The 21744-nt window shown below is 47.6% G+C and overlaps 1 protein-coding gene across 1 annotated transcript in view; it reads right to left on the bottom strand.

Moving 5' to 3' along the window:
• The window catches only part of LIPH (lipase H), a 41909-nt gene extending 32472 nt beyond the window's left edge, over positions 1–9437 (bottom strand). Inside the window, exons 1-4 of the mRNA XM_075555876.1 lie at positions 9361–9437; positions 9244–9251; positions 6234–6601; positions 4916–5024 (exon numbers count right to left, since the gene is read on the bottom strand). Coding sequence (XP_075411991.1) covers positions 4916–5024; positions 6234–6601; positions 9244–9251; positions 9361–9437 — 562 coding nt within the window. The remainder of the gene's footprint in view (positions 1–4915; positions 5025–6233; positions 6602–9243; positions 9252–9360) is intronic.
• Between the last annotated feature and the right edge of the window lie 12307 nt (positions 9438–21744).

Raw genomic sequence — 21744 nt, forward strand, 5'->3', positions numbered from 1 at the left:
AAGGGGAACATAAAAAAAGAAGAAATCCTGCCACAGAAATAAAGCTCCAAGTTCATTCCATTATGGCTATAAGAGTCTCCCACATACACATGTCCTGACAAATGGTGTACCACTTCCTAAGGAGGATCGTGTTCCAACGGGTGCCAGTCTGGGCTCCGCTCAGCTTCGTCAGGTCCCGGGTCCCCATCACTGTTGCCTTTGACATGAGCCCTCTGCCCCAGTCAGGAGCCCCGGTGGTGTAGTGCATTGGACACTGGGCTGCTCACTGCCAACTCAGCAGTTCGAGACCCACCAGCCGCTCCTCTGAAAATTTGGCTTTCTGCTCCTGTAAACATTTCCAGTCTAGGAACCCCTGCCCCCACCCCCCCGGGGCAGTTCTTCTGTGCTCTGTCGGGTTGCTATGAGTTAGAATAGATGGGATGGCAGTGAGTTCAAGGGTTGAGTTTGGGTTCTTCCCCAGATACTGCAGTTGGTGTAAACCATCTCACCATCCTGGCTGGAGCCTGAATCTCCTCAAAGCTACCATGGCCACAACCTCCCAGGCTTCGAGGGTGCAGAGTTTTACAGATGAATGGACTGAGGGGGAGGGAGCAGAAGTGTGTGGACTGGCATCACACAGCCTTACAACACACCCACCCCAGCTGAGCTCTTGGTTGCACTGCACTGAGCTTAGCAAACTTGCCCCAAAAACTTTTAGAAAGAGCAAAACTCACTAGTCAGGCAAGGGTCAAAGACGGGAGGAAAGTGGGTTTCCGGACTGCAGAAGGAGCTCGCCCCATCAGCACCTGAGCTGATTTCATGCCCTAGATCAGGGCTAGCTGGGCATCCTCATCAGCACTAAGAAGCAGTTAGAAACACATGGGATCAATCTCTACGAGATTGTAACCACCACATACAAATCTTAAAGCTAAAAAAAAAATGTTTTCATTAAAAACCAGAAGCTCAAACAAGTTCTGTTCTATGTACATGGGGCCTGGCTGGCAGATAAAATAGCGTCTGGGGTCTTAAAGGCTTGTTTCCAAATAAGCAGCTATCCAAGTGACATGCCAACTAAGTCCACATGGAAGAAGCAAACCATCATCAGTCACCGAAGGATGGTAAACCACGTAATCCGAAGTCAAAGGAGGGACTAGTATCAGAGGCTACATTGCGAGGTCCTGGTGTACAGAAGGCTACGGTTGACAGTGGGAGTCCAGGACTCACTGGTGGAGCTACATAGGAAATAAATCTCTGGAGAATTCCCTCTACCTACCATTAAGGGATTGGGAGGAAAGTGGTTACTAAACAGAGAGCTTTGGAGAGATGAGTATAGAAGATCAAAGGTGTGAATCTAATGTGAACAGTTGAAATTTTGTCAGTAGGTCCCTCCTCCCCGACCCCGATGATGCAGTCTGGACCTGATCTGGTTTCCAGAATTGTCTGTATCTTTGATGTGTATTGTTCTGTTTGTTTTTTGCTTGTTCATATTAGGGTGTATTTTGGAGATGTCATGTCACTGGAGGCCACCCTCTCCAAGTTGTGTTATATGTTTTTTGGGGTTTTCACTGTATAAAGTCCAGGATAGATGAATCCATGGAGAGAGCAAGTCGAATAAGGGTTTCTTGGGGAGGCAGGGTTCCGAGGTGGATGAGAGGTGAAGGGGAGACCATGTCCCAGGGCCCAGGGAGAAAAGGGATGTTTGGAAACGGACTGTGACAATTGTACAGTTCTGTTCAATGTGACTGAACTATGGAATGATATGATATATATTTAAAAAAGAAAAGTTCTATTCTGTAGTGACCTGCCTAGAGTGCAGGTTTGACCTTTTGAATCTATGATTGTCGTTTGAGAAGACCTATAAACTCCGAGATGTGGCATCCTTGGCTCAACCTGCCAGGTTCCAGCCTCTTTCTCTTCATTTCTTGCCACCCAAGCCTCTTTTAGGAGTCTCTAGGTGGTGTGAATACTCGCTGTCCTCTGTTGCTGACAGAGGAAGGGGCTGGAGGCCACCTGGAGGCAGGCACTTCAGGAGAAAGTCTGGTCATCCCGACAGAACTGGAGTTGGTGAAAGGCTCTTCAGCCCTTTTGGGACATGTGTGTATCTGTCTCCTTTCCTTGTCCCTCTTTCCACGCCAGCCTTCCTTCCTCTTTTGTCTGCTCTGAAACTGAAACTGGTGTGGGAGGAGCTGGATCGACGCCCAGGCACCCCAGCCCACAGGACAGTCTCAAGACCAGGAGCAACTCCAGCTCTTAGAAAGAAATCGGCGAAGCCGCCTCTCTCCCTCTGCACAGAAGACAGCTCCGCTTCTTGCCCCAGGAAGCCAACGAGAGAGAGCCCCGTTTACAGGACCCTGCAGACCAGTGGCTGATGAATCGGCACACTGCATCTAACGTCCTCGTGATAAGGGTGTTACAACGATTGCACCAGGACAAAAGGTGCACACCACACTGTCACAGGGAAATACGAGCATAGGGACCTCCTGAGTCATTTGATCTGCTCCTCCCTGCCACTGAATCAATGGGGACGTATAGCGACCTGATAGGACATGATAGGGCTCACACACACACACACACCTTGTGGGTTTCTGAAACCGTAACTCTTTATGGGAGCTGACTGGTGGTTTCAAGGTGGTAATCTTGTGGTTAGCAGCCCAACACATAACCACTGTGCCACCAGGTCTCCGAGTGATTTGATAAACCATAGCAAATTAGAAACCTACAATCCCCATACAAACACGATGTTGAAGCCGCCCTGAAAAGCTAGAAGCTCTGTGTGGGCAGGCCACGTGGGGCTCACCCAGATGTGGCAAGTCCCGTGGAGTCTCCAATCTGGCACTAACCAATAGTCAGAGAGAAAGAAGACTTTCCCAGGGCACATTAAGAACTGGGCCTTGCATTTACCACCCAAACATACGAGGGGGCACCCCCCAAAAAACCGGAATTGTGCTGGGCAGAGCGGAGCTTTCCTAAGACGCTTTTTTCCCACTGGGCGAGCATCTAGCAACTGGCTCTGAGTTAGTGCGCCCAGTGGCATCACCTGGGAAGCTTCTCTCTGGTCACAGTGAATTTTTTTTTTTCATAAAAGCAGTTTCCCTGGAACCTTGTCTTTGTGATGGCCAATTTAAGAGAACAGAGTGCAGCTGTGAAATTCTTTTCCTTGCTCTGGAAAAATGCCACAGAAACTGTTGTGATTTTGAACACAGCTTAGAAGGAAAGTATAATGGGACAAACTCGAGTGTACACGTGGTTTTCTTATTTCAAAAAAGGTGAAATGTTGATTGATGGCAAACCTCGTCTAGACATCCGTCAACTTCCCTAACGGATGAAAATGTGACTCATAGTACACTTGGAGTTCATTCTACCAGGTCAGACTGTTAACCAAGCTTGTTATTTAGAAGTTCTGAAAAGACTGCACAACAGTTTGTGGAAAAAAAAAAAAAAGGCCTGATTCACCTGCTCCCGCAGCATCTCGGTGTGCCAGTTCTGGGCAAATATCACCTTGTCTCTCTCGCCCCACACACCTGACTCCCCTGACCTCACTCTGTGAGACTCTTTTGCTTCTGTGAATGAAGAGGGACGTGAAAGGACAGCGACTGGACAACATGGAAGAGGGGGAGAAAAAAACCATGAGGAAGGTGCTGTCAGCCATCCAAACATGCGTCTGAAAAATGTTTCCAAGAATGGAATCTCAGATTTGACAAATGTATTAAGTGTAAGGGAGAGTACTTCAAAAGTGATACGGTTGTTTTGCAAAAAAAAAAAAAAAAATTAAACACATAGCTTTGGGGGGAAAGTTCCAGGGGTTATTTTTTTGGGGGGTACCCCCTTGTAGTTGATTTGAATAATTCCTTTCTCCTTTCCTTCCATTTACTCTGCCTTCCAGATTTCCAGCATTTAAACCACTGCTTTGGTGTGAGGATGGATTCAGGAGACACGTCTTGGAAAAGCCTCGGATCTCTGAAGGGAAAGCTTCCCTCAGCTGTCCGCTGGGAGCTGTGGAAAGTGACTGAAATGCCCAGCAAGGGGAGCCAGCAAGGGAGCCTTTGTTCGGGTGTGACCTGCTGCATTGAGTGTTTTCATTCTGTTGGGGCGTGACAGAAAGACGATATTCAGAGCGTGATCCTCAGCCATCGGAGTAGGATTCCCAGCTCATTTTCCTGCCGTGCGACTCCAGCTTCGGCTGGAGACTGACGCGGACTCGGTGGGAAGTGAAAGCTCACTTCCATTCAGGGAGAGGAGGAAGAAGGCAGCTGGAGCCCAGGCATCAGCCCCACGTGGGGAAACACCTGGTTTGACAGGTATACGAGAAGCACGAAGCTGTCGTCAATCTCTTCTGTGACATAGACAACTTACAAAGTGTCGAGCCCTGGGTGGCTCACAGGGTTTCTGCTAGACTGGGAGCCCTGGTGCTGTAAGGATTGTGCTGGGGTCCACAGGCTAGTGGTTCGAAACCACTAGCGGCTCCGGGGAGAAAGGTTGAGCTTTGTGGCTCCCATCAACAGTGACCAGCGCAGAAACCCACAGAAGACGATGAGTCAGCACGGCGTCGATGGCAGCGAGTGCGCATAGGTGCACGTGTGTACTGCCCTAAGCGTTAGTGGTTCAAACCCTCCTGGGGCGCCACAGAAGGAAGACCCGGCAACCAGCTTCTGTACCGATGACCGCCAAGCACCCATGCGGCCCAGAGCGGCACTATAACATCTGGGACTGCTTGGTCCTCGGCAGCAATGGGTCTGAAGGGCTTTCTTCCCCTTTATGCACATACCATATAATAGTGCAAAGTTGATTTGATGAGGATTGTCCATTTGTATACAAGCACGCACGCTCAGAGAGCGTATGTAATTGGATGACGCTGGCTTGGAAATGCCTACATACAATTTTCCCACCGAGCAGCCTGCCCAGCTGGCGACCTCATGTCCACTCACAGGAGGCTTACCTGTAATTCTCCCCAACTCTCCATCAAACATTTTTCCAACAAACCCAGCTATGTGGGCTCCTAGACTGACTCCAATTATGTAAATGTCATCGAGAGATGCTCCTTCTGCCTGGAAGGTCAAGAGAGCCAACGTGAATGGTGAGGGGCTAAGGAGCGGAGAACTCCCGGAGAAATGCCCTAGCTGTGGACTTCAGAGAACCATTTCTGAGAGTCGGACATCCTTTAGCCCATTGTCAATGTCTCGGACGGAACCCCTTCAAGAATACTTTTCTGGTTTTATGGATAAGGAGCTGAGCTCGGAGCTTAGCAATCTGCCAGGCAGTGGAAGGACACGCTTCAAACCCGGTTTGTCTGTCTCCAGCCCTGGGCCCCCATCTTCATGCCCTGGTATCTTCATGCATCTGTCTAACAGAAAGCAAGCCAGAAAAAAAATCTTTAAGATCTTTAAATTTGGGGATGGGGAAACAATATATTTTGACGAACTCCCTTATCTATCCTCCTTCTGGCTCAGAGAATGAGTCACCCCAGGAAAAGTGGAGAAATGGCTAGAAGGTGAAACGAGGTAGCGGGCACAGTCCAAAGACTGCCAGGACAACCTGCCATGTGTAATTTCAATATCCAACTTCCCCGGGCCGTGTCTTAGATGGGGAGCTTATAGGAAGCCATGCCACCCCATTGCCACGGGGGTCACCTGGCCAGACTCTCTCTGAAATGGTCCAGATTTCATGTCACTGCTGCTGCTTTTTGCTCAAAGGGAACAATTTATGGAGTAAAGTCTAGCCTTTGTAAGTCTTCTAAAGCCATGTCATACCCATAAAACCTTTGCTGCGCTTCAAGTCAGGCCCTGTGTTTCCATTTTGGCTTTGAGCAATCTGGTCACTGAATGTTTAACACTGCCAGCAAAAGAAACCATCGTAGATGGGAGGTGGCTTGAAGTGTGGAGGCCAGAAAACCCCTCCTCCGCCACCACCACCCCTTCCGAACCATAAGGCACCTTTCTGTGAGTTAGAAAACAACCTCTCTCCCGCAGGATCCTGTACGGTGGTGTGGTAGAAAAATCATCATAATAAATATGCAAATCTACACTGTCAACAAAGACAATGGGGCCCCTCCTGCCCTACCCAGATGGCTTTCCTTGTGTGATGTCAACATGCCTATATGTGCCCCTCGACACCCCCACCCCCATGGTTTACTCTGAATTGCAACCCGTTATCAAATGATCCTGCTGCTCAACGCAGTGGTCTCTTGGATTTCAATCTACAGGTAATAGGTTACTTTCACTTTGGCCCAGAATGATCTAAGAACATGTCACTCTTACCAATAGGTGGTCAATAAATTTCGTCAGGATCTGGGCAACCTTTTTGGTTCTGCTGGAGGCATGGTGGTACACCACGGTGGTGGCGCCTCGATTCCAGTCCACCACAATCACATTCATGTCATCCACCGCAAGCAAGCTCTTCACTATATCCCCCAACCAGACCGGAGCCGAGCCCGTGGGCCTGTATCCATGAACAATGAAAGTGGTTTTCTTGGTCACGTCCAACTCCCCCAAGACGGTGGAGTTGATGACTTCTGGGCAGGTAGTGTTCCTCCTCGTGTACAGGAAGAGCTTCACATGCAGGCTGGTGCCAACCAACGCACTTTGAATGTTCAGTTTGGTGAACGCCGGGCATTTTTCACGTGTGTCTGAAAGAAAAAGGAAATGGCATCAGACCCGTGCTCTTTATCTGCGGGGTCAGGCAAGCGGGTTCTCCTACAACCTCGGGACTTCTTTGACGGTCCTTATGCGCCTGGCTCCAGTCCCCGGAGAAGGACATCATGCCCGACAAAGTCGGGGGTCAGTGAAAGAGACCACGGGGAATGGACGCTGGGGCTGCAGCAGTAGGCTCAAACCAGCGGCAGGTGGTAGGACAGTGCAGGACTGCACAGGGCTCTGCTTCCTCCCGTTGCATTCGGTCGCTGTGAGTCAGAGCCAAGTCCATGGCTGCTCATGGGAGCCACAGCTGCGCCTTGCAGGGGGCCAGTTGCATGAAGCGGCCAAGTCCCTCAAATTCTGGCTCAGAAGTTCACTTAGGAAGCGTCTCCAAACTTCCCCATCAGGAGTACTTTCACCACAGAACAAATTCCAAACACCCCTTCCATGTGCCTCGTTGGCGACACACTAAAAACACTCTCAGGTTATGTTATGGTTACTTAGATATACCTGTGCCTGTCCTGGGGGCCCCTGATGCTTATCACCGCGCCCCCCCCCCAAAAAAAAAACAAACAACTCACTGACATTGAGTTGATGCCAACTCATAGCGACTCTACAGGACAGGGTAGAACTGCCCCTGTGAGAATTACAAAGACCAAACACAAGAACACCCTTTGTCATCAAGGTGACTCTCATGATAACACATCCCACCCACCATGTTACAGAGGAACCCTGTCCCAAGGGGTTTCCTTGGCTGTAAATAGTACAGAAGGAAATTGCCAGACCTTTTCCCTTCCTTGGTGTCTGCCCCTGGGTGGGTTTGAACCAGCAACCTTTTCAGCATAATCTCCTCTTTTTAATTTGTGTATTCTTACAAAGCCCAGCATGTGTTAGGAGACTCGGTAAATAGCTGTGTGGGCCGTATCTGTAGGAGTCGAGAGGCGCTTGTCCTGTGGACAGCACCTGCCTGGACCGGAGGCAAAGAAGGAGATGTGGGCCACCCTGAGCTTTTCTGCGCCTTCTGAAACTCTAGAGCACTCTGGGCTGCTTGCCCCTCGTCATGCTGAGGAGCTACAAAGAGAGCTTTAGTTAGGAGAAAGGAGAGGGGAGGGGCCTGAGAACATCTTGCCCATCTCCCAGAGTACAGTAAAGGCGATGCTTAAAAGATGTCACAAGACCCAGGGACAGCTGGAAGGGACTCCTGCTGGCCGCGTTTGAGAGTGTTTGAGCACCCAAGTAACTCATACCTTGATGATTTATGGACCTTGGCGAGTGTATAATTATGGTCCCATATTGACAGAAGCAGATATATAAACAAACAGAGCAACAAATGAATGAGAAGGAGAGAACTCTTGCTTACTGGGGAAAGTGCTGGTGTTGAAACACATCATTTTGCAATCATAAATAATCACCAAGACTAGCGAGGCACGACTCATTGTCACGGGACACTGAATCTGGAGTGGTTAGGGGATTTGGCTGGGGAGCATAGCATTTGCGTGGTTTTAAACTGTCTCCCCAAATTTGCTTGCTAGTGACCAGGGACAAACAGTAACTACACAACAGCGTGCGTGGCCAACACCTTGGCAGGATGATCACAATTCACATCGCCAGTAAGGAGCAGGTGGGCATCGTGCGTTCCAGCCGCGATGCCCGAGAAGGACGCGGCACCCCCGAAGCAGGGTTCTGGTGGGCAGTGCAGAACCTGGTTCTGAGTCTGAGGAAAACGCAGACAAACACAAAATGGAGCACGTTCTAGTAAGGGAAAGGACCTGGATCTTTTACAAGGTCAATGTCATAAACAAGCCAACAGAAACAATAGGTGCTAAATGGAAACATTCTTGTTTTAAGGAGACTAAAGAGACATGATCCGTAACTACATAATACACACAGGGCAGTTCCTAGACGAGCGTCTGTAAGGGAAGAAAAAAATCAAGCTATAAAATGAATGAACAAATTTGGGATAGGGACACTAAATTGTATAAAATTATTATATCAAGAATAAAATTCACTGAGGTTGATAACTACACCAAGACTATAAAAGGGGGAGGGCGCAGTTCATAGGAGAACACTGGCATGTTTACAGTGCATTTATTCCCAAACGATTCATTAAAAATAAAAAAATCTAGGTGGAGGGGTGGATGAATGAGAAAGCAAACGATACAGCATCTGTCTCAGAGTTAACTGTGGGTGATGCTGTGTAAAGGGGTTAGGGCTCTTCTGTGGATTGCTTTTCTTCCTATTGGCTTTCTGTGAGTTTAAATGATTTCCCAAAAAGAGTGTAAGTAGAGGGAAGAAAGTGAGACAGAGGGGCAGGGAGGCTGCCAGTCTGGTAGCAGGACTGACAGTAGGCAGGAATGCTTAAGACGTCTGCTAGGAAAAGAACAGGCATAGAAAATAAGCCAATGGTCAAGTTGCCAAGGATGAAAGGCGTGGTGGTCCTCAGGCCTGGAGACAGAGGGTTAGGTTGGCAATGTGAAGGGAAGACTTGAGCAAGAGCCAGGACCCAATAAAAGTCCAAAGTAAACCTCTGGTCAACAGTGGTATTCAGCAACAATAAGGTAATCACTGGGAAGACGGCCTAGTGTTGAATTCTGAGAATGATTTAAAACTGCGCTGTGATCCTCGCTCCGCGCACCTTGCTTGCTGCAGGGGAGTAACAGCCCCGTAGGAAGCGAATGGGAGCAGGAACAACTCCCATCTCCAAGCCGGGGCCAATCCTTAGGAATACTCAGGAGAGGGCACAGAGCAGTACCGATGGGCATTTTCCGGGGGTGGGGGGACCGGGAGAATGAGAATGTCAGTCTGCCGCGGGTAACCAAAGTCCAGCATGCCTTGGGAGACACGAGCTCCGACTTCAGTGGGCGTTTGGGGCGCCGACTCTCAAAGGATCTACAATCACACACCGGGAACGACTAGTCCTCCCTCCTTTGGGCCGTCAGAGCAGCCGTCATCCTGGGGTCCTTGCCCATCCTGAATCACCTGGACCCATCCATATATGTCTTTATCTGAAGCTTTAGGTGAAAGCTCTGCTCCTGGGGTGTGAATGAAGAAGCTCAAACCGAAGGGCGAATTTCCCAGAGGGCGTGATGGCTCCTGTTTATCACTCCCCAAACCCACACATGCTTCCTCTCACTCTTTATCAGGCAGCGAGGCATGCGTAGAAGGTAAATATTTTCTTCGTGCATTAGGTCCTGTCGATTGTATGGTCCTGTAGAACCCGACTGAAACTTGTCTGACTGCCTACACAGCAACTCATGGACTGATGAATTAGTCATTTTATTGAACAGAAGGTATCATGGGCTGAGCCTCTGCGATGGCCATCAGGACGGCGGGGTTGGGCTAATGACTCACCTGGTGGCCTGGGGAAAAGCCACTTACCTGCCCCAGTGATGAATGCTTCAGATTATGAATGAGGCCATGTGCGGAACCCAGGGGCCTCTGCTTTTTTCCTCTCATTGTCAAAGCGTGTCAGTTGTATTTTCTGGACCCCTATTGCCCGATTGGGTGGTTCAGGTTCCACATGTGCCCACTCACTGTCCCTGAGCGCCCCTCTCCTGAACCCCGGGTTCTCGCTATCTGGTTAAAAGGAACTCAAGGAGAAGTCACTGCAGTGTAACAGGTAAGCACTTGGCTACTACCAGGAAGGCTGGCGGTGACCGTCGCCGGGGCAACTCCATGGGAGAAAGACCTGCTTCCATGGATGAGAGCAAAGAACACTTTGGGGCAGTTCGACGCTGTCACGCGGCGCCTCCAGGAGCCAGCATCAACCCGATGGCACACAGCTCATGAACTGACTTAGGTAGAAGATGGGCCTTCCGAAAGCGCGCGGGATAGCTCCATTATCTTCTCGTTCAAAGCTCTTTGAAGTTCCTCTATCGATATGGATCCCCAAGCCAACACCGAAACCAAACTCACTGCCATCGAGTCGAGTCTGACTCCAGCAGCCCTCTGGGCTTCCGGGACTAATGCTTTACAGGAACAGAGCGCCTCATCTTTCTCTCACAGAGTGGCTGGTGGTTTTGAACTGCTGGCCTGGAGGTTAGCAGCCCAACTCAAAACACCCCCTACACCACTTGGGTTCCTAAGGCGATGGCTAGCTGTCATACATTTCTTCATTAGCTCCAGCAGTTTTCTTTCCGTAGGATTTATAGATGGTGGTCTGCTTTCTTCTCGTGTTGAAAAGGACTTCGAGCTTGGTCTGATTATCTTTTCCTTGTGCACCATTTGTTTTCTTCCTTTCTTTTTAACCCCACGACTCCGCCATTCTCATTCTAGAATAGCTCTTCCCCAATAGAACAGAAGATCCAGGATGGCCGGTGTTAATCCCTACAAGAGGCGGCCTGGGAGCGTAGCTGTCATGCATTGGGTAGCTAGCAGCAAGGTCTGAACTTCCAAACCACCGGCTGCTCCAAGGGAGAAAGATGGGACTTTCTACTCCCGTAAAGTGTTACAGTCTCAGAAACTCACAGGGCCAGTTCTACCCTGTCCTGTAGGGCAACCGTGAGTCATCAGCAACTGATGGCAGTGAGTTTGGTTTTTTGGCTGCCACTGTACCCTGGTGCCAAGAATGGGACTCAGAGTTGATGTCAGGAAGTGTTTCCTGAATTTATAAGTGTCAGTCTGTTAGCACATTATTCAGCCACTCACCATGATCCACGTGAAGTGCTACAATGATTGATGTCATGTTGATAAGATGAGAAGGCACTTGCCTTCTGCTTTCATCTTCCTGTTGACAAGCCACGTGGAGCCACACTGAGACCAGCAAGAGCCCTGAAGATGCTTCCACCACCACTCGAGCCACAAGACTTGGCGCCCACTAGCCTGAGGTCCTCCTGCATCGCCACTGCCTGTGCTGTGTGAGTCTGAAGAGAGCCTTATAGACTAGTACTGGATGATGGGCTAAGATCAGACTTATGGACTTATGGACTTGATCTCGGCTGCGCTGGGAGGTTCTCTTAATAGACAATCACTCTTTGTTTAAAATTTTTAAAAGATACGAAGGCACTCAAGTGATGGGAAAATGATCCTGCAAATGATAAAGCCTGGAAAATAATGTGCAAACAAAACCAGGCTATCCCAAACGGGGGAAAGAGAGAAAGAGACGTTGCAATCAATTTCTTTGTCTCGATGCTTAATCTTCTTAACCTTCTCCGCCTCTGAATTAACGGCATATTTAAAGAAAAACATGACATTCCTCTTCTATTGGGTCATGTTGTTAAGTAGCTTACGCTCCTTGAGGGCAAGCCTTGTATCGTTGGCTTTTTTTTTTTTAAATCCAGTATTGTGGTCCGAGCACACAGAACAGGAATTTCTGTGTTCGACCCCACATTCTCATGAGAGCCTGCCAGTACTCAGTACGTGTGAAGAGTGGTGTTTGAGATGGCTTCACTCACACAAATATAGCTCTCACGTCCTGATGTATGTTAGCATCCCTCAAGCTAGTGCCTCCTTGTAAGCCTGCAGCCAGCAAACCTCGTTGGGATTCTTCTTCTCACACTTGATGGGAGTCCAAAGGCCCCGAAGCCATTCTTGTGGGTTATTTTGATTGTTTTGTTGTAAAGTCAAGGTTGTTCCAAGCTCGTATTAACAGAGCACAAGGGCATAACCACAAAACATGTTAAACTGGTTTCTAAAGCGTAGCCTCTTCTAATGGAGTACTGTACCTCTCCTCTTCAGACTGTTTAAAATTCAATGACTCTGGAATGCCTTTTTCTATGGACTGGAAAATTACAATTGGCTGAGTGGCGTCTGCTACTCCTTGGATGGGAAAGAGATGCCTGTGTAACGCAGGCCGGATGATCGCGTCTGGCCTTCCCACGGTTGAATGAAACACAGCATATTCAAATAAATTAATTAACTAAACATATAAAAGGCATATTCAAGTAAGATGTCAGGGCAATCAGTGGTCTACAGCATCTTAGTGACAGCATATCTATGCTTGAGACGTTTGCAAAAGTGGGAAACATCTGGCCCACGGGCCATATAAACTCACTGCCATTGAGCTGATTCCAACTCATAGCAAACCTACAGGACAGGGCAGAACTGTCTGAGACTGTAACTCTGCACGGGAGGAGACAGCCTCAGCTTTCTCTGGAGGAACAGCTCGTGGTTTGGGACCTTTGGGCCATCTAAGGCCCTTGAAGCCACCACACCAGGCTTCACCAGTGAGAAACATATCCAGCCACCACATACCGAAAACACAAAGCCAAACTCACTGCCATTGAGTTGATGCAGCCTCAGGGCCATCACATTAGGGATAGGATCGTTCATGTCTGACCAACAGCTGCCAGCACACAACATGTGTATCTCATGTCCCTGGTACAGAAAGTGCTTGAGCTGCCAGGGGTGTAACAACCAAGGTCATGGGCAGGGGAACAGCTAGGGATGGAGAATTGACAGTGAGAGGGGGGGCGTGCAGAGTTCCTGGTAGTGGTGAAGCAACCATCATCTAGCCGAGAGGAGTCACTGAGAAGCAAACGAGGGGTGAGCATGATAGTGGCATAGGAGGAAGGTAAAAAGAAATAAGTGAGGTAAAAATATAGAGGTGTACATATGTAAATATACTGATGCATAAAAATAGGGGTATTGGCTTATGCACATATATTTATATAGCAATACAATGAGGCAGTGGATGGACTCTGGGCCTCTACTTAAGTATACCCTTAACACATTCGATCTAATAACATGGCACTGGGCAATGCCCACCTCCCCGACACGATCCCTGAAGACAAACTGGGTGCATAAGAAGTGGTGAAGAAAGCAGATGGTGACCGGCTATTAAAAGACACAGTGTCTGGGGTCTTAAAAAGCTTGAAGTCAAACAAGCATCCATCTAGCAGGAAAGCAACAAAGCCCTCATGGAAGAAGCACACCAGCCTGTGTGATCATGAGGTATCCACCAATGGGACCAGGCATCAGAAATTACAAAATAAACCACCTCATCAAGGTGATGGAGAGGGGTCAAGGTGGAGACCCAGAGCCCATCTGTGGATAATTGGACGCTCCTGAACAGCGGGGCTGCATAAAGGAGAAAATGCATCCAGGGGCAGCTACGCGCTGATGAGACACACACCACTCCTCTGGTTCTTTAATCCTTATCGCCCCCTCTCCCCACTATTATGATGTCAGTCCTACCTCACAATTCCCGATAGACTGGTGTACATACTGCGGCACAGGTGAGAGCTTTCAATATTCCGAATTCAGGAAAGGCAAGCCCCCTCAGAATCAGTAATAGGAGTAATGATTCCAGGAGAGTAGAGGAAGGGAAGGGGGAGGAAGGGGAGGCAAGGACGGATGGCAAAATAATCCCCCTTGAGCGGGACGAACACCAGGAGAGTGGGTGAAGGGACAGAATGGGTAGTATAAGATATGTACAAATAATAATAACAATACATAATATATTAATGATTCACAGGGGGGGAAGGTGGGCAAGGGAGGAGAAAAAAGAGGAGCTGATCTCAAAAGGCTCAAGAAACAAAATAATGTTTAGAAATTGTCGACACTAACAACTCTACCTGTCCGTGTGACATAAAGGATGTGTGGATTGTTATATGTAAGCATGCCCAATGAAATGATTTATTAAAACAAACCAAAAATGAAACCACCTCAGCATGCTAAAAATCACTGTTAAGGAACAAAGCTTGCTAGAGATGCTGTGAATGTAATGTTAGCTATGCCAATTAGACGCTGCTGGCTAGGGGCGGAGCTCAATCTGTCAATCAAGTGGTGGCTTAAGGACACTTCTTTGGGAGTGGGGCCTTTTGTGTAAGAGCAGGATCAAACAGAAACAATTCCTCTCTGCCACTTCGCCTTACTCCTTGCTGCGACTTCACGGGGACTCTGCCTCGTGGGGTGTCCACACCCAATCTCAAGAGCCCTTCCACACCCAATCATGCTTCCCTGGACCTTGAACTGTAAGACTGCACTCACTGGCCTGTGATCTTTCGTTCCAGTTTCAGCTTTCAGAGACATTGGCCTGCAGCTAGGTGAGCCTAACAAGGGCCCCAGGCAAGCTTTGGACTAGGCACTTGAGTGGGACGCTTCTCGAGACAGCCCAGCCTAACACATATGCACCCGGAAAAAGCAAGGCCAGACTATGACATGGTGTTCCTATCAAGTCCAAGTCACAGCATCTGTGTCTTAGTTCGCAACACACAGTGTGGAGGCTAAGGGGCACAGGACAGTATAGCAAGTCCCCTTAATCCAATGGAGACTACCAAGATCATTACTGACCAGGATATAGGAAACTGCTTCCCCCTGACCGGAGGCCTGGATGAGGAGTCAGAGACCTGGGTTTGCTTCTTGCTCTTCCAGTAATGATGTTTGAAAACATACATTTTGTTCATACTGAACTGTGGGGTTGGCTCCTAATTCTCTAGAGCAGCGGTTCTCAACCTGTGGGTCGCGACCCCTTTGGGGACAACTTTCACAGGGGTCGCCCGATTCATAACAGTAGCAAAATGACAGTGATGAAGTAGCAATAGAAATAATCTTATGGTTGGGGGGTCACCACACATGAAGAACTGTATGAAAGAGCCGCAGCCTGAGGAAGGTGGAGAACCGCTGCTCTGGAGATTTAGATATTGTCTAGTATTCCCTTAGGACACAAAACTCTAAAATCTGAGAGCTAGCTGATTTGAGAGAGTAAGAGGAACCTATTTTGGAAAATAAATTTCCAGGGCTGTCTTACTAACCAAAGACAATCTAAATTTGAAAGAAAAAAAATAAGGAAAGAGTCAAGGAATTGAAATACTCTGTGTAACCATACAAAATATACCAAGCCTATTGCCATCCAGTTGATTCTGACTGACTCATATCAACCCTATAGGGCAGAGTAGAACTTCCCTCAGAGAGTTTCCAAAGTTCCAACCTTTACAGAAGCCAATTTGTACCTCTTTATGGAGTGGCTGGTGGACTAGCAGCCAATCTCTCTCTCTCTCTCTCTCTCTCTCTCTCTCTCTCTCTCTCTCTCTATCTATCTTTCTCTCTCTCTGTCTGCCATCTAGTCACAGCGACCCTAAGGGACACAGCAGAACTGCACCTGTGGGTTTCTGAGACTCACTCACTATTTATGGGAGTAGAGAACCTTGTCTTTCTAGCGAGAAGCGGTGGTCTTGAACTTGGAGCTCTCAGCCCCTTGCATAACCACTATTCCCACCAGGGCTGCCTGAAGCCAACCAAGCACTAGCCACTGAAAATAGCCATGCTTGACTTCTGGAATCAGAATGAGGAGCTAACAGGCATTTTGCCAACTTCATGGTGAGTGTTTTATTTTTGGTGAATTAAATTTCCTTTATTTAGCTGAAAAAAAATAATATTCTTATAATCTCACAATTTTCCAGAAATGCTAGTGTGAAAGGATGAAAAATTATTTTTAGATTTAAGAATGAGATGAAAGGGGCCAGACTTTTCATTGGTGGGCCAGTATTTCCTCCTGGAGCAAGTTCCTAAAAACCCTCACCTTGTAACTGCGGTGAGGGAGGAGGGCGGGAGCGCCCCTGCACAGAGATCACTCTTAACTTGGGACACAGGACGCAAAGACCGCGGCCCTTTTGTTCTGTTTTTGCCAGAGAAAACTAGGTTGGCTCGACACCTGCTTCCCTAGATAGACGGATTTTATGGGAATCTCAGTTGGCTAGGAAAGGGTGATTCTCTGAGCCATGCCTAATCCCTTTCAGAGGAAACTTCCAATGGTTCTTGCTGCTCAGGCTGTGCACTGAGCAGGTGGCCCTGAAAAGAAACAACATTCCCCATGCGGTCTCAATGAACTCTGAGTGCCCGCTTCTGGCTTCTGCTGGTTTGGGGAGAACTGGTGGTAGCCTGCATTTCTGATCAAAGGAAACCTCTTCACTGAGTGGAGACTTGTTATTCGCCTCCAAAGAGCTGGCTGGGGAAAATGAAGGTGGAATTTAGCACAAGAATAAGCCACCAAAGAAACAACTGGGAAAGTGGAAGAGAAGGGATGGTTCTGAGAGTCTGAGCATCAACAGAGCAAGGTAGAGTTTCTATGAAACTTTCCATAGGCTGAACAGCAGGCTTTCCTGTTCCAAACGAGGCTATCGCGGGAAGACGCAGGTGCTGCTGAGGCGGGGAGAAATTGGGGGCCATGTAAAAGAGTAACCACCACTGGGGAAGTTTGGCAATTCCTCCAAAATCATAGAACCCCCCTATGACCCAGCTATCCCAAACCTGTGCGTGTACCCCCAAAGAACTGAAAGCAGCAACTTGAACAGAACTGTGTGCACCAATGTTTATTGTAACACTGTTCACAATAATAAAGACGGAAACGGCCTGACTGTTCATCCACAGAGGAATTTTTAAAAATGTGGTGTACACACAATGACATATTACTCACCCATATGAGAAAGAGGTCCTTATTCAGGTCATATTTTGAATGGATCTTAAAAACATTATGTTGAGTAAAAATGTCAGTCACAAAATTATTAATACTATGTGACCCCAATTATATGAGATAGGTAAGTGTATCGAGACCAAAGCCATTGTTTAGGGGACCCTGATGGTGGTGGGATCATTGAAAAAGGAGAGAGGTGACGGCTCACAACTTGAGGTATGTAATGTCACTGAACTGTACAGGTAAAAACGGCTGATTGACAAGTGTTTCGTGTGATATGTACTTACCACAATGCACAACGAAGCTGTAAGTTTCTCGTAGACCCGTGCCAGGTAAAATGTCCCTGCAATCAGTTAGTTCACTAACCTCCAAGCACATGCAACAGACATGAAATTCCACCTGTTTTGTGCTTGAAGCACAGTATCCAGTCAAGGAGTCACACCGGCATAGAATAACTTCTTTAGAACTGAAGTCCAAGTTTACTGACCACAATCTAACAGTAACGCCAACAGTGGGTACATGGCACTGGGGAGGCAAATAAGTTACCAACTAGCTCGCTGCCCTTATAACCGGTTCAAGTACCCCACAAATGACATACTGAACGGTAGTTTATTATTTCATACAGTTAATGTTTGAATAAAATAGGTACAAAAACTAGATTATGTTGTAAGAGTTTTAAAATATCAATGAAGAGAGATTAAATAATACCTAACAAAAAGCGAGAAAACTGTTGTTTAAGATATTTCCATACTGCTTCGTGATTGAGGTAACAAATGCAAGGTAATAAAAATACAGTCTTGCATCAAAATCCTAAAGAATTTCATGAAATGAATAAATGAGCATGCATAGTTCCATCCCCTTTTGTATACCTGTGGACAGCACAAAGACTTCTAGGCATGCTTAGAATCACTGCTGTGCAGATGGACGTTAAAAGGAGTAAGGAATGTAAACTTGCGATTCCACACTGAGTGACTGATCGCAAGTGCTATTTTCACACCAATTCATAGAAGTCAGCAGAAAAATTAGGTGTCTATTCTACTGAATGGGCTGAATCCCCCCACTGCACATAGACAAATGGGGTACAATTGAGAGGCCAGAATAAAGTCACACTTCTACTGCCAACTAAGTTTTGAAAATGGTGCTAAGTCTCCCAACCATCGGTGTTGAGAAAATCGACTGCACATGCAGACAAATGAAATAGGACTCATGCCTCACAACATATGCAGACACAAATCCAAAATGGATTAAGGATGTAAACGTATCAACCCAAACCATAAATGTCTTAGAACACACAGGAGCAACGCTGCCAGGCCTAGCTTTCAGCAATGGATTATTTCATATAATTGTGCAAAAGTACAAGCAGTTGAAGACTAAATACAGAAATGGGAACTCATAAAAACTAGAATTTTCTGTTCATCAACAGAGTAGCAGAAAACGAGAATTGACAAGCTACAGGCAAGGAGAATGTCTGTGGGAAACAAAGATTTCTCCCAAGTTGTCTCCCCAAATATGCCAAACTGAGCTGCTTGCTTCACGTGCAAATGACTATGCACTTGGAGATCAACAAAAGTAGGTCAGGGGTTATTCTCCCTAAGGGTTATCAGCCATCCAGAGCAAGCAGACACCACTGTTTATGCCACAGTAAGTAGAGCCCACTCCCTTCTGATAAAGACAGTAGCTGATTGTTTCCCTGAAGGACAGCCCAGGGAGGTCAAGCCCACTCAAGGGTGATCAAGGTTAGGCCGCCATCATGAATCTACGGTCCGCCCTTGTCACATGTATACCCTTAGTCCCTCCCCTTCCTACCATGTGTACGCCGATAGCTCATTCCCTTCCTGTCACGCTTATGCCTATTGTACTTCCTCTTCCAACAAGAAGGCAATAAGCCAGTCATAAAATGAGCAAAGGACTTGAATAAACAGTCCACCAAAGAGGATATTCAAATGGCCAGCAAACACAGGAAAGCTAGATGCTCTGCCTCACTGGCCGTCAGAGAGATGCAAATCAAAACTACACGGAGAAATCATGATCCTCCAGTAGGATGGTGAAGACAACAAAAGCAAACAGCAAATATTAGATGGGAGAAAACTGGAACCCTTACCTGTGGCTCGTAGAAATATAACATGGTAGGGTTGTGGGAACAATGTGGCAGGTTTAAAAAAAAAATGAAAAACAACCTACCACACTAACAGCACACCAAACCCACTGTCACCGTGTAGACCTGCCTCATCCCACCCTATACCGAGTTCCTGAGGCTACAAATCTTTACAGGAGCAGAAAGCCTCATCTTTCTCCTTCAGAGTGGCTGGTGGCTTTGACCCACTGATCTTAAAGTTAGCAGTCCAACATTTACCCAACGGAGGTAGCAGGCCTCTTACCATGTGTCCAGCAATTCCACTCTAGGTATGTAACCAAAAGACTTGAAGGCAAAGACCCTAAAGGAGACCTCTCTGCCAATGTGCGTTGCAGCACTATTCACAATAGCCAAAAGGTAGGAACAACCTAGATGCTCGCCAACAGGTGAAGGAATAGATAAGCACAAGGTGGCATGCACGTACAATGGACTGCTACTTAGCCAGTCGGAGAAATGCAGACTTGACGCATGCTAGGTATGGATGGCTCTTGAAGACATTGTGCCAAGTGAAATAAACCAATGACAAAAAGAAGAGTATTACATTACCTCATGTATAAAAGACAAGGCTAACAAAGGGCAAAGTCTCTCAGTGCTACCAGGGATGGGTGGGTGGGAAAAGATGGTAGGTTCTTGGTAATGAAAAAGTTGCATTGGTTACGTGTGGAGGGGCATAGAAAATACATAGCACACCTTTAAAACATTGAATTGGCAAAGCTTGTGGGATAGATATTGTTTGGGCCGGGGTCTGGACCACGCAGCCCCTCCCCGCAGCCTCTCAGAAAGATCTGCAGGACTTGTCATCTCTGCCACCAGCATTCTAAGGAGCTGATCTCTCCGGCAGGGCCCACGGCAGGTCCACGCAGCCTCAAGGCCTTGCAGCTGCAGGACTAAAGGCCTCCCTTCCCCTTATCAACGCACACATAAGTCCCACTGCCTCACTGACAGGTACGACTTCCCTGACCTAACTCGTTGGGTCGGGGAACCAACCCGGTAGCTCAAGATGCTCCTGTCCCTCTCTCTGCTCTCCCTTCCCTCCCGGGAGCTCTTTCCCTGCCCTAATAAAGCCGCTCTTAACCTCAAGTTCTTTGTCTCAATTCTGTCTCCGTTCCGGGTCTCAGAGTTGACTGCTCAGATATGTTTAAAATGACACCAAAAAAAATGATGATGATGATGACTAGCTGCTGAGACTACGTAAGTACAACCAAACACTTCATGGGGCTTGGTCCCTTGGTTTGGAGGTTGAGGGTCACGGTTTCAGCGGGCATTCCACTTAATTGGTCTAACATTGTGTTTAGTGCTCTGTTCTAACTTTTAATTCATTACATAGGGTGATGGGTCTTAAAAGCTTGCAAGCACCCCCATTGGCCTCTCTTCACCCAAAGCAACTGAGCAAGGCAAGTTGGGAAAAGGGGTGGGGATCCAGCACGTGTTGCTAACTACCTCCCTGCCTTTGCCAGGAAAGCAGAAAATCTGGGCAGTGCCCAGCTGTCAGTACTGAGTATTCTGCTCAAAGATTCCAGAGAAGAATTCTAATCAATCAGGGGGAAATGCACAACCGGATTTCTCATAGACTCTAGATTTTCTGGAGTCAAGGAAGTCTTGTGAACATTGCCTTGAGTTAATTAACTTTAAATCAAAACTATCCCCTGAAGCCGCCTTAAACCAAACAATAGTTTAGCTTAACTAGTAAAAAGAAAACGCTGCCTAGAGCATTGTGCTTTTCCGAACTATCTCTGTGGGACCCAATTGATAACAGCAGCTCAGACAAGGAGAAACCTCCAGGGGGCTAGTGAGCCTGCTTTGAGGAGGAAGGAACAACTCAGAAAAAGGAGGGCGAGCGGGGCCACACAACTCGAGACGTCACCAATGTCACCACCTTGTGCAGGCGGAAACTCTCCAATAGCTGTACATTCTACTGGGCCTGTTCTCAACAACAAGACAGATAACACCGACAGGGGGGAAAAGTACTTAGGACAATCAGCCTTTCCTAAAAACACCATTTCCTTCGGTCACCCGCACCTGGACACCTGGAGGGCACATTCCAGGATTTCACTCCAAACCCACTGCATCTGGCTCTCCTGTAGGGCGGGGCCTCTACCAATTTCCAAACATATTTGGCCTACCACTCCCATTTCAGGAAAAAAAAAAAAGACTCAGCGCTCCCCCAGCCCCGGCCATAAACAGCTTGTACTGCAGCTCACAATGCAGGGTAACCTGGCGGAGTCTGCTTCTGCAGCACCTGGGTCATCCCAGAGCACCCCAGGCTACCCCACACTACACTTTCCCTAACTCCACGGGTGGTCCTGCCGCACACTAAAGCGTGTGCAGCACTGCATTCCTCAGGGACAAGAGTATGGCAAACATTCCTGCCCGGGATTCCCAAAACAAAGATCCCGGAAAGTCAATGGTGAGTATCCTGGGGATTTCTGAATCACCTATCAATGCTTGCTCATTTGAGAAGGGAAAAATAAAGTCAATGTCCTCTGGATTAAGAGGTTCTGCTTTCAGATGCCTATTATTCAGTACCGTCTCCTATGTGAGTTGCAAGCTGATGGCTTTGTAAATACACCGAAGTCTAAATTGAGCTGGTTTTGCCTCCTCACTACTCTCAGGAGTCAACAAACTCATAGTGATCCCGTAGGACAGGGAAG

This window comes from Tenrec ecaudatus, chromosome 8 (genome assembly GCF_050624435.1).
Source record: "Tenrec ecaudatus isolate mTenEca1 chromosome 8, mTenEca1.hap1, whole genome shotgun sequence".
NCBI lineage: Eukaryota > Metazoa > Chordata > Mammalia > Afrosoricida > Tenrecidae > Tenrec > Tenrec ecaudatus.